Source organism: Ctenopharyngodon idella, chromosome 14, assembly GCF_019924925.1.
Source record: "Ctenopharyngodon idella isolate HZGC_01 chromosome 14, HZGC01, whole genome shotgun sequence".
Taxonomy (NCBI): Eukaryota; Metazoa; Chordata; class Actinopteri; order Cypriniformes; family Xenocyprididae; genus Ctenopharyngodon; species Ctenopharyngodon idella.
In genome coordinates, this window is record NC_067233.1 from 31,160,986 (window position 1) to 31,176,674 (window position 15,689).

General features: G+C 36.8%; 1 protein-coding gene across 1 annotated transcript in view; it reads right to left on the bottom strand.

Moving 5' to 3' along the window:
- The window catches only part of rps6kal (ribosomal protein S6 kinase a, like), a 34,206-nt gene extending 22,603 nt beyond the window's left edge, over window positions 1–11,603 (bottom strand). The window contains exons 1-3 of the mRNA XM_051860351.1: window positions 11,340–11,603; window positions 3,040–3,096; window positions 2,169–2,285 (exon numbers count right to left, since the gene is read on the bottom strand). Coding sequence (XP_051716311.1) covers window positions 2,169–2,285; window positions 3,040–3,096; window positions 11,340–11,405 — 240 coding nt within the window. The 5' untranslated portion in view covers window positions 11,406–11,603. The remainder of the gene's footprint in view (window positions 1–2,168; window positions 2,286–3,039; window positions 3,097–11,339) is intronic.
- Window positions 11,604–15,689: the final 4,086 nt, after the last annotated feature.

Here is a 15,689-nt window from a genome sequence, read left to right on the forward strand (position 1 = left end):
CGAATCAGGACTACTTTAGAGTATAAAAGGTCTAACCAGCACAAAAGCACAGAGCTACCAGTGACGTAGGTGTACGCTGATATGTCGAACGCACGCGAAACACCAGCACCCGCCATTTTTAAAAAGCGGTGTACACAGCCTAGTGTTGTCAAAAATATTGATATTTCGATATGTATCGACACTGAAATATCTGAAACGATACCAATACTCCTTCCTGCAGTATTGATACACCAATACCAGCTGCGTGTTCTTGCTCTCCTCTCTGACAGCGGGTTGAGACGCACGCGCCTCCTCTCATTCAATCGTCTCATGCTCTCCAGTTTAATAGTGTTAGTGTGACCGGGTCTGAATTTTGGCGCGGGACTGCGCATAATTCTGTTCATTCCCGCAGATTTTGCGCTCACACGAAGTGCAGACGCATAATAAAGGTGCCTTTGACATACAAGTACCAAAATAAGCTCTCTTTTACGGCTTATTAATGGTCAAATACACAATGTCACAATGCCCATCTTGGTGAGTATTAACGTAAAACAGTTCAGGAAGATTGTGCCTGTGCGTTCGTCATGTCTTAAAGGGACAGTAGCCGAATAAACGTGCCGCTCTCTATGTTGTTAATGTTAATAAAACAACAAAAGACAAAGAGAAAATCACTGCTCTTGACTGATTAACTTCTGTAACTTTAATTGATTAATCTGTATTTCATTTTTACAATGAAGATTATCCAATGTAATTTTACATTTCATTACTTTGTTTCTTTATTCAGTTTCTTATCTGATTACTACTGTTAGACCTAACTGAAAAAAGAAAGCAGTCTATTTAATTTCTATCTTTATTCTATTGTATTTATTTGTGCTATTGTTAGTAATTTGTTCATTTGTTCTTATTTTATTACTGTTTACTTGTCCTTTTTTAAATTCAATTTACCATTTGAAATCAAGCTTCCTTGTGCTTCGAAGTTTCGAATTTCGAAGTTAGAAATTCCAGTATCGTGACAACGCCACAGCCTATAGATTTACTCCACAAACTAACTCTACAAACATGGAAAAGAGTGATAGACAGACTTCTCAACCTTACGCTAAAGATAAAATCCAGTGCGACTTTGAGCAGGCCAAGCAAAACATGATTATTGCTTCAAACAATGGTATAAAGCATCATTCAATGTAAATTTTGATAATCGTAATTAATAATCGCAATTACAATTTCAAGGGAATAATCGACAATTATGATTTTTGTCATAATCGTGCAGCCCTAGGAGAATACACCTGTGAAATGTAAGTTACACACTGAGGAAAACTCCACAAACGCATTAGTATTAAACAGCGCAGGTATCTGTCAGCACTCAGCACGATATATCTGTCAGAGCATCTGATGGGGAGATTTTGCATGTGACACAAATAGCACTTCTCAGGCAAAGTGCACAAAAGGCACGACTATTCCTCCACCTGTCCATCTAAAGCAGAAATGCTTAGAACAGGGGTGGGGCAACTCCACAGGACAGCTCCAATCCTGATTAAACATACCAGAACCAGTTAATCAAGGTCTTGAGGATTACTAGAAAATCCCAGGCAGGTGTGATTGATTAACGTTGGAGTTGAATTCTGCAGGACAGTGGACTTTAAGGGCCAGAGTTGCCCAGCCTTGACTTTCATTCAAACAGAAAAAGCACTTAACTGAAGTGCTAACAAAATAACAGAATAACATCCAGTGGAACTTCTTAAGTGTTAAACTGTATACCTGACAATTGATTTTTCCTTATTGAAAATAAAACCTGAGTTTTGTTGTTGACAAAAATATTTGAAACTTCAACAATAAGACTTGTACCTGAAAATAATACTTTTATTTACTTTTTTTATTCAAACAGTTTGTCATGTTCAGAAGAGCTTCGTTCATATGCTAGCACTCTCAGCCATAATGAAACAGAAATCTACACTACTAATGTCTTATTTTATTACAGTTATTTTAGTGCTTATGTCAAATAGTTTAGTCAGAGGGATCACATGCATAGTCAAGTCATGCGCAAATGAGCACATCATAGCCATTGAGCTTACAAAATAAATCATTTCAATACAGATTCTTTGTTCTCCTTGTTGTACCAAAATTCTACCAAACCATGAATTTAGAGTACCGCTGCAGCCCTACTATTAAGACAAAGTAAAAGAATCAGAGACCTTCCCAAAGGAGCCTTGTCCCAAAACCTTCAGCAGCTCAAACTGGCTGGGATCGGCCTTCTCACAGCCTTCCTTCACATGATGAGTGATGGGGATCTCTTTATAAGCCCCCTCATCCTGCACACACAAACATACACAATTGTAGACATCATGACAAGTGTCCTGAAGCCTCACAAAGTATAGTTTTTCAAACGCAAACAAATCTAGATTATTTACTTCAAGTGCATGATGCTGCACGATATTGATTACTATGAATTTTATTTGGTGTATCATTCAAAAACTGACATGGATTGTTATGTTGTTAAAGACTGCAAATAAATTTTTAAATGTGGCTTAAGTTTCCAAATGCTTTTTCGGACCACTGTATTTGATATCTTACAATTCATCTTAAAATTCATCTTAAAGATAACAAATAACACATGCACCATTGCTGCAATAACAACTGAACATAACCATAACAACTGAAAATTTCAAATGAATCACTTTGAAAAAAGAAATGAACTTTGTAAGAAAAAAAAAAAAAAAAAATCAATGTTTAAATTTGCAAAACTTTAAAACATGCAAATGATAAACTTTCGTGGCACCAACACCAATCAAGCCAGTGATGATAATTCCGTCAACTGTCCTGAGCACCTTTCCCAAAATTTCATATCACAATTTTATAACAAACAATCATCATCTTTCTCGCTAGCCCCGGGCCATCGGGCACTCATTGTTGAGCCGTTTTTAAATTAAATTAAATTAAATTAATTCTGATATCATTTAATATCACCCATCAGTCATCCTGCTTTGTAAGGGTAATTAAATCCCACATCGTTGGAACGTGGAACGGTGCTGGGAGGTTCACAGGCCAAGCGGCAGCATTACTCACACAGTGTGTGTAGGACTCCTCCTCCATTGGCTCATCCATGATCTGATGCCCATTAACCTAAAATTAAAAACATAAATATCACATTATGGGTTTCACAAAACAGCAGCATGTGACAGTAATCTTTCATTCACATCAAACTATGGCTGCTACTAACGCTATGAGTTTTTTTTTTTTTTTTTTCCCCAATTAGTTGATTATTCTAACAAGCATTGCTAAACTGATGAGGAGACACTCCACAACATCCTCTATTATTATCATGGGAGTTGAACCCACAAACCTTTAGTGTTCACCATTTATCACAGTGTGCCATGTAGAGGACTAAGGTTGGGAATCGAAAATATTCGAATTTTAGAAATGTTATGTGAGAATAAGCCTCAGTTAAGCTACTGCAGAACACTTATTAAAAAAAAAAAAAAAAAAAAAAAAAAAGGTTAAATACACAAAATGTTTTAGTACACAGTTCCAACAGTCTCTGGGGGAAAAAAAATTATGGGTTTGATGTTGTTGAACTCTAGAAACAGAAAGAATAACTTTTTTGCTTTGAATGATATTTCGCTTTGATTGCGTTCTTGGACACGTCAAACCATGACTGGCTTGACTGCATGTTCAAGGTGTTAAAGACTGTTGCAGTAAGCAAAGTCTAAATATTTCACTGTACCGTTTTATGGACCCAAATTTTTTTGCATACAGGACAAATGGGCTACTCTGTGTCCAAACCTGTGCTTCGTCAAATAAAGGCAGTTAAGTCCTGTTAGACGAGCTGTTACACTTTGCTGTCATCTTCTTATATTTCCCATTAAATAACATTATATGTGAAAATACGCAGTACTTGTCTCATTACTCTGTACATTTTACAAATATTTGGGATGCAAAAGATACAAATTTGCGATATACGCAAAATTATGTATGGGAAAAGTCTCAAGGGCAGATTTTTTTTTTAGCGATATAACAAAACTTATGCGACAATGCATTTTTTTTTTTTTTTTTTTTTTTTTTTTTTTTTTTAGGGATTGCGTCATTACGCACACCATTTTATCAGTAAAAGACCAACTGGATGGAAACATACCGGAGACAGCCGCAAATATTTTTTTGCACATATTTTCTTTGTCAATAACAAAACAGCAAAAACTGGATGGAAACTTGGCTACAGACGAGCTCTTCAAACGCTTAAGCCTTAACCATGTTGAGGATCCTCGCTATTCGTTGTGGTGAAATCACAGAAGAAAATGCATGCTCTTGATATACGTTCACTGATGAACACCTTTGGTTTTAATGAAAAAAAAAAAAAAAAGTAAACGTAATAAAAGCGGAATGAAACTGCGCTACTCCGTGGACCGTTTATCAGTTTGGACCAATGTCAGTGCAGCACGAGCTGCGAGCTACTCACTAGCCGATTTTGATCACGTGATGGTGTTACTACACAGAGATCATGTTGAAAAAATAAATAAATAGCGGCACCAGTTTCTGAATATGAATTGATATCAATTATGTATACTACTAGTTAGGGCTGCACGATTAATCGTTATCGAATCGAAATCGTGATTTGGCTTAGTGCGATTATGACATTGCAAAGGCTGCGATTTTTAATTATATAAATATGTACACAGCGTGTTAGTGAAGAGCTGCTGTGTGATCAGTAGTAAATGACGCTCCATCTGAGAGCACTGCATTACAAAAAGCAACACACGTCAAATATACAAACTTTCCAAACATGAGAAGCCTTTATGAACTTATTTTCTAACAAAAGACAATATTTAATGTGTTTTTACTCCAAACTCACTTCATAATGTCAGTTGAGTGTTTGAAATAGCATTTTGATTAGCATTAGATTATAAATATACTTTATTACTGAAATACCCGAGAAGGCTTGAAGAAAACATATACACCATCTATTGTTGTAGTCGTCTGTTTATTTTATTCATGTTTAATCAATCAAAGCGTTTCTACCTTCTTTTTATTCAGTCACAGCGATAGCATGATGCCCATTGGGGATTTCCTGGAACAGCGTTTGTTATTGCATATGTTTGGAGTATCTGCTCAAGGGCGCCCTCAGGCGTCCAGTATGAAACAGACATGTTTAGCGCCAAGTAAAGCTCACTCAATCCTATTCACGGTAAAAATAGGAAAAATAATTCCTCTCTCTAAAGAACTTTGAGGGGAACATATAATCAATGTTTTTCTCCAGCGTACATAAGTGTACAGGGTTTTTTTTTCCACAGTGGATGCATAAGAGGCACATAGTTCATATTAAATACATGGACTCAATTTTTGATTTTGCATACCTCCTGACAAAAATAAAGAAATTGAGACATATTTTTATCATAATAATATAATATTTGATAATAAATCCTTAGACCTTTCTAATGATTTATAGACATACTGCTTGCATGTTAACAGTTAACCCCACATTCTGTCATACAAGTTTTAAATATTATTTTCTAATTATTATAGTTATGTTTATAATTAAATACTAATGCTAAATACTTTAATAATGAAAGTTATTACAACAGTAATATTTCTTATTTGGTTTAATATTTTATTTAGCAATAATGATAATAATAATAATAATAATAATAATAAAAATAATTAGTCAAAATAATACATTAGCACAAAATTTCGGGCCAAATTGTGCAGCCCTACAAACAAGCAAAACAAGCCTGGTATTGTTTATATTTTTTTTAATTTAATTATTTGTTTTATAAAATCGCAATTTTAACCAGAAAAATCTCCAAAATTTTTCTCCAAAAAAAAATCTCCAAATTTTTCTCCAAATCGTGCAGCCCTACTACTAGTGTAGATAATTTAATTTTCAGAAATGGTGCAACAAATAAAACAGGAAAAACACAAACAGGAAACAAGTTTTGTACAATGGTAATTTTATAAATACAATTTAATAACATATAGGTCTAGTTTTATATATGAATGGGGTGATCGTCAACTGACTGCATGCCGTCTGAGATTCCAGTGTTGACAGCTTCGTAAAATAGTCTACTGGAAGTAGGCTGTACTTTTGCTGTAGCCTTTTATATACTGAAAAAAGTCTACAATAGGCTACACAAATAATATTTTAAATTACTTCCGTTTCTGAACAAATAATGTAGTAACTGATGTCATAAATTCACGAGCCTGATTTTTGTTTTAATTGTCAGAATCTATTGTAGCTTACATGACAGAAAAAAATACATAAATAAAAACCACAAACATGATGCTTAGCTCAAAATTATAATTTAATGAATAAATAATTCAATAATATAGCCTATATACAGTTTATTATGTAATGTCATTTTATTTCAAATGAAGACAATAAAGTGGATTGAATCCAAGGAGCTCCATAAGAATTTTAGAGCCGTTGTCTGAAGACGGCATCCTCAACTGAAGGTACGCCGCGCGCACTCCTGTGCTGACGGCTCGATTGCTGTAGCCTATAGTGGTTTTCAAACTTCAATATTGTTTGCTGCATGATTAAAGACATTATAATGATAACATTAAAAATGAACATATTGGGCCAATACCAATATGGTGGTCAATATATCATGCATCCCTATTTATTTCATTAGCACTTTATAAAATACAGATCGTTTCAAAGCAGTTTTATGGAAATAAACAGGAAAATAACAGAATCAATGTTGCAAACTTCAAATTCTGCTGTAAAGCAGTTCCATAAGTACAGTAAAACAATAAAGTGTCATTATTCAGATCAGTTCAGTTCAGTGTTGATTTAGTTCAGTTCAATAACTTTGTAAAGTTCAACAATTAAGAAACAAGTTCAAGCTCCCCTACAGAAGACAATAGCGTCATTATTCACCAACATTTCAATGTTTATTCAACTCAGTTCAATAACAGACAGGGCTCGACATTAACGCTGAAGGGGCAAGTGAGAGAATTTTACTTGCCTTACCAGACAAGTAGCCTGATTAAAAAGTCAATACCAAAAAAATAAACTTGAAAAAAAATAACTAGGGAATCACCAAAATGAGAGAGTGGAGATCAATAGTGGATAATAATAGGTAGGGGTGGGGGGGGGAAATCGATTGATATATGAATCGCGATTCTGATTTCTGCCGATTCATAAATTTTGAAAATCGATTTTCTAAAAATTTATTAATGACGAGATGTTGTCAGGTCAAAAGAGGTGAAAGTCACCCGAGAGAGCAGTTCAGCAGCTGGACAGATTAGAGGAGCGCACTTGCAACTGAGGAAGCATTATGAATGAAGCTTACTTGACAACAACAGTTACTATATCATTAACTTAATGCATAAAAATTAGCCTTAAATAATGTTTAGTTACAAGCTTTTCTTGCGATCTTGCCACGTACAGGTAATTTTTACACACAAAAAGCATGTTCAAATGCTAAATCTGAATGCAGGTAATACATTCAGTCACTCGATATCTCTCTAACAATACTCTTCTACATAATACAGTAAGCTTCAATGAACAACATCAATTGAGAACAAACATATGTTTACGTTGCTAAGAGTGGTTGCTAAGGGTGTTGTAAAGTGATACACAGAACCGTTGGGTGAAACGGTCTTAGCCATGTTGTATTTATAATTTTTTTTATAAATAATAAACAACAGTTACTTTTCATGAATTACACAATACATGGAACGGCAGCAACACGCAGACACAGTGGCGTAGTAATACTGATGTAATGAGGTCACAGGTGTATGTTTGTAGAGTAATTTACAACGGCTTCTAACACAGCTCAACCAATCAGAATCAAGGTCCGGAATTATCCATTTTATAATCATATTTTAATGATGCAAAAAGACGCACTCACGCTGCTCACGCCAAAGAGGCAAATATGAAAGACTGACAGCAGCGGGCTAGAGTAAAATAATGGCTATAAAAGGTGTGTATAATTTAAATTACTTTATTAAATAAGTCCCGACTGACTGGCACTAACAGTTGCCTAGCTATTGCCCTTCTGCACTCTTCCTGAAAGCACCCTTCATTAAAGCAACAGGTGAAGGGTTGCCAAATATCACAAAAAACCTAAACAAGCCCCTTAAAACGTAATATAGCAAAACTACCTGGGGAACAAATATAAACAATATAACTAGCATTACATCCTACAAAGTTAAAAGGCAGGAAATTTAATTTATTATGAATATAACAGTTCAACAAAAGTTGTTTACCTATTATAAACTGAATTATAAACTGATTGAGAATGAGATTGAAAAAAAAAAAAAATTCAACAGAACTTTAAAGTTTAATTACACCTGTGAGTTGTATTTAATATCAATTGAAGGCACAGAATTTCTTATACATGGGGGCAGGGCAAGAATAGATTTTGAATCGAATTGTTACCCCAAGAATCGATATGAACCGAATCGTGAGATTCCAAAAGATTCCCACCCCTAATAATAGGCTATATAGGCCTGGTTTCACTGACAGGGCTTAGACTAAGCTAGGATTAGGCCTTAGTTCAATTAGGGTATTTAAATAGCTTTTATAAACATACCCTAGAAAAAACATTACTGGTGTGCATCTTGAGACAAAACAATGGCTCTGACATATTTTAAGATATATCAGTGCAAGTTACTTTCAGTTAAAACAGCTCAAATCATGCATTTTAGTCTAGGACTAGCTTAAGCTTTGTCTGTGAAACCGGAGGATAACATAACGTACTGAACTGATGGTAACAAGGTTAAGCTGTTGAGGCTCGCGCAGCCTCTTGAGGAGAAATCAAAACAAATGAGCACAGCACACACAAATAAACTCAGTTAACATATTGCAGTAAAGATTCAAAATGTGGAGTTTTTATATTTATAACATATGATACAGATAAGCAACGTCACACGACCAAGAGTGCTGTCTTCCTGAATACCATCACAACTGAAAATGTGACACTGATTTCATACAAAATCAAGTAGTTAATATTAAGTCACTTAAGTCAAGTCAAGTCACCTTTATTTATATAGCGCTTTTTACAATGTAGATTGTGTCAAAGCAGCTTTACATTGATAACTGGTACATTATTTGGCTGCACAGCAGCTCTTAAAAGAATAGTGTCAATGCAGGCAGATCAAAGCACTGTTGAATATCAAATGTCAAGTCAAATGTTACATTTTAGACAAAACATTGTATGTTTTTGTTCTATTTCAGCAGCGAAAATAGTTCCAAACAAAGATCACAGCAGAACACAGCAACACTCAATCGTGTTTTTGAGCGTTTTGAATGAATCAGTTGAGTCAAAGTAAGATTCAATAACCCATTCATAAATAACTGACTTTCCCTGCGTCTCAATCAGCTCCCTAGCTTCCTAGGTCATGAATCAGTATATCGTGTAAATGAATGTGGCTGACTCCTTGATCAGTGCCCTGACTACTGAACTAGGGAGCTGACTGAGACCACAGACTGTAAAAAAAAAATATGGACGTAGTGTCCGTGACGTCACCCGTAGTTTTCTGAAGAGCATTTTTGAAACCTAAAGCTGGCTGTTGCCATCTTGGCAGCGCATCACCGTGCGTCACTCCCGGATAACATAAAATGGTCAAAGAGGCGGGTGGAGCTGAGGTCACGTGAAGGCAGAAGACAAACGTTAGTGGTGACAGCAGCAGCAATCCACCTGTCACTCAAGTGTCACTTAATTATGCAAAACTGTAAGGCTTAATATAATTTAAACTGATGAGTTATAAAAAAAATTCAACCCCCTCACAGTTGTCATGAAGGGCAAAATTAGCTATATAGACCAAAACCACAATTTGTACCAGGCTGTAAACATGTTTTTTTCTGCTGTAAAGTTGGGCATTTTAACATGCCCAAAATATGCGTTGGAATATTATGACGCCTTTTTTCTTTGTTTTACAATACTCAATTAATGATTGTAAACAGAGGTTGGTGGCTTTACAATAAGTATCTGTGCTGAATTTTACAAAAATAAATCACAATAATCCTGTGCTATAGGCACAGCCAATAATAAAGGCTGCAGCGAAGTTTTTTTACGCTTCTACTTGAAGCTTACGCTTTTCGAATGTGGAAGTGTGATAAAGGCCTCTTGCCACCACTTACTGGCGATTTAGTTTCATGTTTAAAAGTATAATTTTTCCCCCAACATTTCTTATTTGTATTTCATCGCATAACATTATTTAATGCAGTTGTAATTTTTTCAGTGTAAATGGTTTAATTTGATTGGTAACAGCCCTATAGTGTCTTATTCTAATCGAATTTATTGATCAAAATTAAGAATTTAAAATGAAAGTTGAATCATACATTTAATAAGATTAGGGGAAAAACACCCTTTATAAAAAAAAAAGGTTTAAAAAAATGCCCTTGGGGTAAGTATCACAAACAAGCAGATTTAAATATGTCGAAACTGCAATATTCGGAAAGAATATTGATTTCGAATGAATTATATTTACACAAGCAACCGGACAAGCAACTTTTTTTACTCGAACAAGTGAATGACCGATTTGCTTGTCCGAAAAACAAGCACATGACAAGGCTTAATGTCGTGCCCTGACAGAGATGTTGCAAAAAATTTGTCAATTATGAAACGAAGTTGAATAAGCTACAAACAAGACATCACTTACCTCTAGCAATGTCTTACAGTTTAGCGAGACAAGGACTACATTTGATTTGTGTAACGTTTACGTTTAACTGTTAACTTTAGTCTATACACAAGTGCACACTGATTTGCGTTTCGGGAACACATAATATCGGTCAAATAACACAAAAACAAACCTTTTATGAGAATTAATATTTACGTATAGAAAATATCTTCAACAGACAGCTTAAGAAAAATATACAGGCATATGGACACAGAGAGACCAACACATTAGTTAGTTTATAACGAATAACAGACATAAAACCAGAAAGATGGACGGATGCATAAACGGCAGATGAAATTATATCACACATCTTTTGTCTGATAGGAGATTTATGTTGACAGCTCACTCAGTGTGTAACTAACAGATGAAGGCAGATGAACCTCTGTGGTGTTATAGTGTATGCGCGTGCGTGCGCTTTAGTCATGACTCATAAGGTGAATCCGATCAACAAAAGCGTCATTATCATCAACTCATTACATTCACACGCTCGTGTTTTACACACTTTAGAAACACGATGTCATTGATGGGAGCATGATTTGATTTAATGTTTTGCAGGGATCATGAGTGGCATCATTATCTCATGCTAACTGCTCGAGCTAATGCTGTCGTCACGCAAGTCTCCACACTGCGCGCGCGCACCCGCGCGACAGAGACACGCTCGCTCACATCACCAAAAACACACAAAGCTGTCATTAACATCACCGATTATCAATATTGGTCAATGAATGTTGTCATATGTGACATACCTCACTGCTGACGCTCTGCACCTCCATTTTGAGCGAGGACTCCTGCGTGGGGCCAAAAGATATCATATGGTTGAACTAGAGGCTTATTCCGTGAGGCATTTCTGCGTCGTGAGTGACCATTAAATGCGCATGAAAATCAAGTGACGCGGGCGATTTGCAGGACCATACGAACCGCGCGGGCCGCTCCGCTCGCTTATTCCCACAAATATGGCCGTCTCTGTCCGCGCGAGCTCAAGACGGCAGCGCTGACGTCACTGTGACGCAACCTAGCGGAGGATTTCCCCATCGAAGGGAGCTCAAACCCTTTTAAGCAACATCCCAACAGCTCAAACTATGCTAAACTTGGAGATGAACATACAAAGGAAGGAGGACAGAGTTATATGACCAAGCACATAACTCTTAAATAAAGGGCACAAAATACTGCACGGCGGCACTGAAATTGAGTCTTTACCTTATAATACTCCAAATTGTGGTTGTGCGATCAGGAGTAACGCTGATGAAGATTTTTATCTTGTCATCTACATTCAGGCGGCCCGAGGCTCTGGGATTGGCTCCAGAATTCCAGCGACCCTACAGACGACAAGCGGTTTGGAAAATGGGTAAATGGATGTCTCAGTGAACATTCAAAAGTTTCAAGTGTGACTCGCCATTTCTAATTTGAATATTCTGCAGGGTTCAAACAGGCACAACTTTATGAAAATCCAGGACATTTAAGCATTTTTTCCAGCGCCAAGTATGTTTTCTTAATTCCCTTTTATTTCTCACGTCCTCTTCATCCTTCGTAAAATAGCCTATAAACAAGGGCCTGTTGAATAAACTGCTAAGACTATTCTCCCCCCTTTAAGACTGTTCATAACTTTTTTAAAGGATTAGTTCACTTTCAAATGAAAATTACCCCAAGCTACTCACCCTCAAGCCATCCTAGGTGTATGACTTTCTTCTTTCTGATGAACACAGTCGGAGATATATTAATAAATATTCTGGTACATCTGAGCTTTATAATGGCAGTGAGCGGGATCAACGAGTATGAGCTGAAGAAAGTGCCTCCATCCATCATAAACGTACCTCACAAGGCTCCGGGGGGTTAATAAAGGCCTTCTGAAGTGAAGCGATGCATTTGTGTAAAAAAAAAAAAAAAATCCATATTTACAAGTTATGAAGTAAAATATCTAGCTTCTGCCAGACCGCCTTCCGTATTCAAATTACGAAAAAAAAAAAAACTAACTGTCGTTGCGTCAGTTAGGCTTTTTCTGTAAGTTGAATAGGGAAGGCGTAGGACGTAGCGTAAACTTTTTTTTAACTGTGAGAGTTTTACACTTTCTTCGTAATACGGAAGGCGTCTGGTGGAAGCTAGATATTTTACTTGTTAAATACGTTTTTTTTTTTTTTTTTTTACACAAACACATTGCTTCGCTTTAAAAGGCCTTTATTAACCCCCCAGTTACAAAACATATTGGTCTAATTTACCGAAAAGTAAGACTGATTATTCTAGTTTTTGACAGTCTTAACATAATGGCTTATGCAACCGGCCCCTTGTTATACGCAAAGAATACCGAAAGCATAAACTAAGTTAAATGTGTCAGTGTTTCCCAACCGGAGGCACATCAGCAGCATTTTGGATGTCTCCCTTATCTGACCCATATATTTCTGAGCTGATGAGTTGAATCAGGTGTGTTTGATTAGGAAGAGCTCGAAAATGTGTAGTGTTGCCTCCAAGAACAGGGTTGGGAAACACTGGTCTAGTCTATGTAATAGTACAATATTAATTCATATTATACAAATTAAATACTATAGGTGGCAGCCTTGCACAAATGTAATGACACGAGTTAAAGGCTGACTTCTGCGTCTGACCTATGCCGGAGCCTCTGCGGCGTAGGCTATGTGTCTGTTTTCATTTATACTTCTGCGTTGTTGTCCACATTGACGTGCAACATGCAGACCGCTAGTAGGCAGTGTCCGCCTATGTGGTCATATTGAGTATCAAGCCAAAAGCCGAAGAAGAAGCAGCTTGTCATGTACGTTGACTGAATCCCAAATGGCACACTTCTATGCACTTTCAGTCTTGTGGACTTACAATGGCTGCCGTGTGTGTGTCTCCGTTAAGTCCACAAGACCGTAGGGTGTCCCATTCATCATTTTAGGTTTCAGAAGGGTGCTCGTGAGCGCCCCCTTTGCGGCCGCTATGTGCCCTCAATGCACACTTCAGCTGAGCCTGCAAGTTTGCAAGCTACGCAGAGGAGTTTACCCGGCAGTCAAAGCAGCATTACGTCACAAAAGTGCGGACTCAGAAGAAGACCGCAAGTGTTTAGGGGGCCATTTGGGATTCAGCCGTTGTCAGAGAAGCTTCAGCAGTGATAGCGGCAAATAGACAACGACTTTTGTTGCAGCTTGTCCCCTGAAACAGAGCAGAGTGTTTTTTCATTCCTATGAAAGTTGAAAATTCTCACTTTTCTCTGCTTACTCAGCACCAGTATTTTTTTTATTTTATTTTTTTTGACCTGAGGGAGGGGTTCTAGCAGACCAATCACAGTGCTTGCAGTCCAAATAGAATTGGCGCGTTGTTACATTTTTGAAGAGATGCTCGTCAGGCTATGCTACACAAGTGCTACACATAGCCTATGGCGTAGCTATGGTGTACACTTGACGCAGAAGTATAAATCAGCCTTAAACCATACTCTTACAAAAACCTGGGTTCTAAAATGAAATAAGAATAAAATAAATAAAAATTAATAATAAAAGAAAAAATATATAGGGCGTACAGGATTTTGTCCGGTCCAGTTGACTGGATCGTAGGAAGTTAGGCGATGCTAACTAAATGGAGGCAGATCTGAATGTCAGTTATGCTTGTGGAGGATATTTATGCTGCCTTCACATGCTTTTGGAATTACCGTAAATATGAGTTTCCTAGGTAAAAATTGCACATGAACACCCTCTGATGTCGTGTTTACCACTGGGAAGTTCGGAAATAATTTTGATACCCAAATTCCCGAGATGGGCGTGCCATAAACTTTACACATGGTGGAGGGAAGAACTACTGCAGCAGATGCAGTAGTCCAGCGGCGCGGCTACATGTTGTCATGTTGTAAATAAGACAACATCTCTATTGCAAACCCCTCTTATATACAAATAATCGGATTTGGACTGACAGTGTGAACATAGCCTTAGGCAGACTTGTTGCCTCACTGCCTTAAGCAGTAAGTATACTTAGTTTTTTTTACGCGTACGCTAGTGTATGCGCACAGTCGAACGCACAGCCTTGCAAAGTATACTTTATTTGACTCATGCATACACAGGCATTCGACGCATGTGCAGGTTTGAGCAATCTCTCACCACAAGTTACAACCCATGTAAACATCTTTGTATTCTTTCATGCTAGAGTTGTACAAATGAGGGTACAAACTTTCTAAACTCTTCGCACAATCTCTCGTCTAGGTAGGCCTCCATTGTCGCTGTAGCTTGCATGTGTTTCAGTCTGTTCTGTTTATTCAGTTTTTTTTGGTGGCTTCCAGGGGGGCTTGGGGCAAAAATGGCACCAAAATGAACAAAAATGTCTCCCAAATTCAAGAAAAAAAAAAGGCAAAAAAAATGCCTGTACACAATAAAAATATATCTGTTATGACGCAATTAAAGTAAATTGTGAAAATAAATAAAAAGTGTAGATTGCTGCAGTACAGTTAAATTTGCTCACATTGCATAAGATTTCTTTTTATGCATCGTTTGCAGCAGTGAGCATTATAACCAATCACAAACATTTCTGTTGAGTGTATGAATGAAATGGCCAATCAGAGGTGTTTAGATAAGTCACTGTAATCTCTTTAATTCTGCAATTAAGTATTTGACATAAAAGATAACAGATACATTTTATAGTCTTCAACTCTGCTCCTGGGGACCCACTGTGCTGTAGAGTTTAGCTTCAACCATAATTAAACACACCTGAACCAGCTAATTAAGCTCTTCAGGATCACTTGAAAATCACATTGGTGATTTCTCAGTATCTTTATAGAATATAACCAGAAAATACAGTAAATTTGTATGCAGTATTAAAAAACAGAAAAAAAATGACTTCTATAGGCTAAAGTGGCAAGTATTTAGTGACCTCCCCTTACACTTGAGCAATAGCAGGAACCTGGCTCTCTTAAACCTAAATGGAATGGAAAAGGACTGGAAGTCCAAGAAAATGTTCTAAATTTGATGAGAAGTTTCTCAGATTTTCTTCTTTGAGACCCAGGAGGTCACAATAAATACTGATTTTTGCTTAAAGGGGTGATATAATGCCCCTTTTACAAGATGTAATATAAGTCTCTGGTGTCCCCAGAATGTGTCTGTGAAGTTTCAGCTCAAAATACCCCA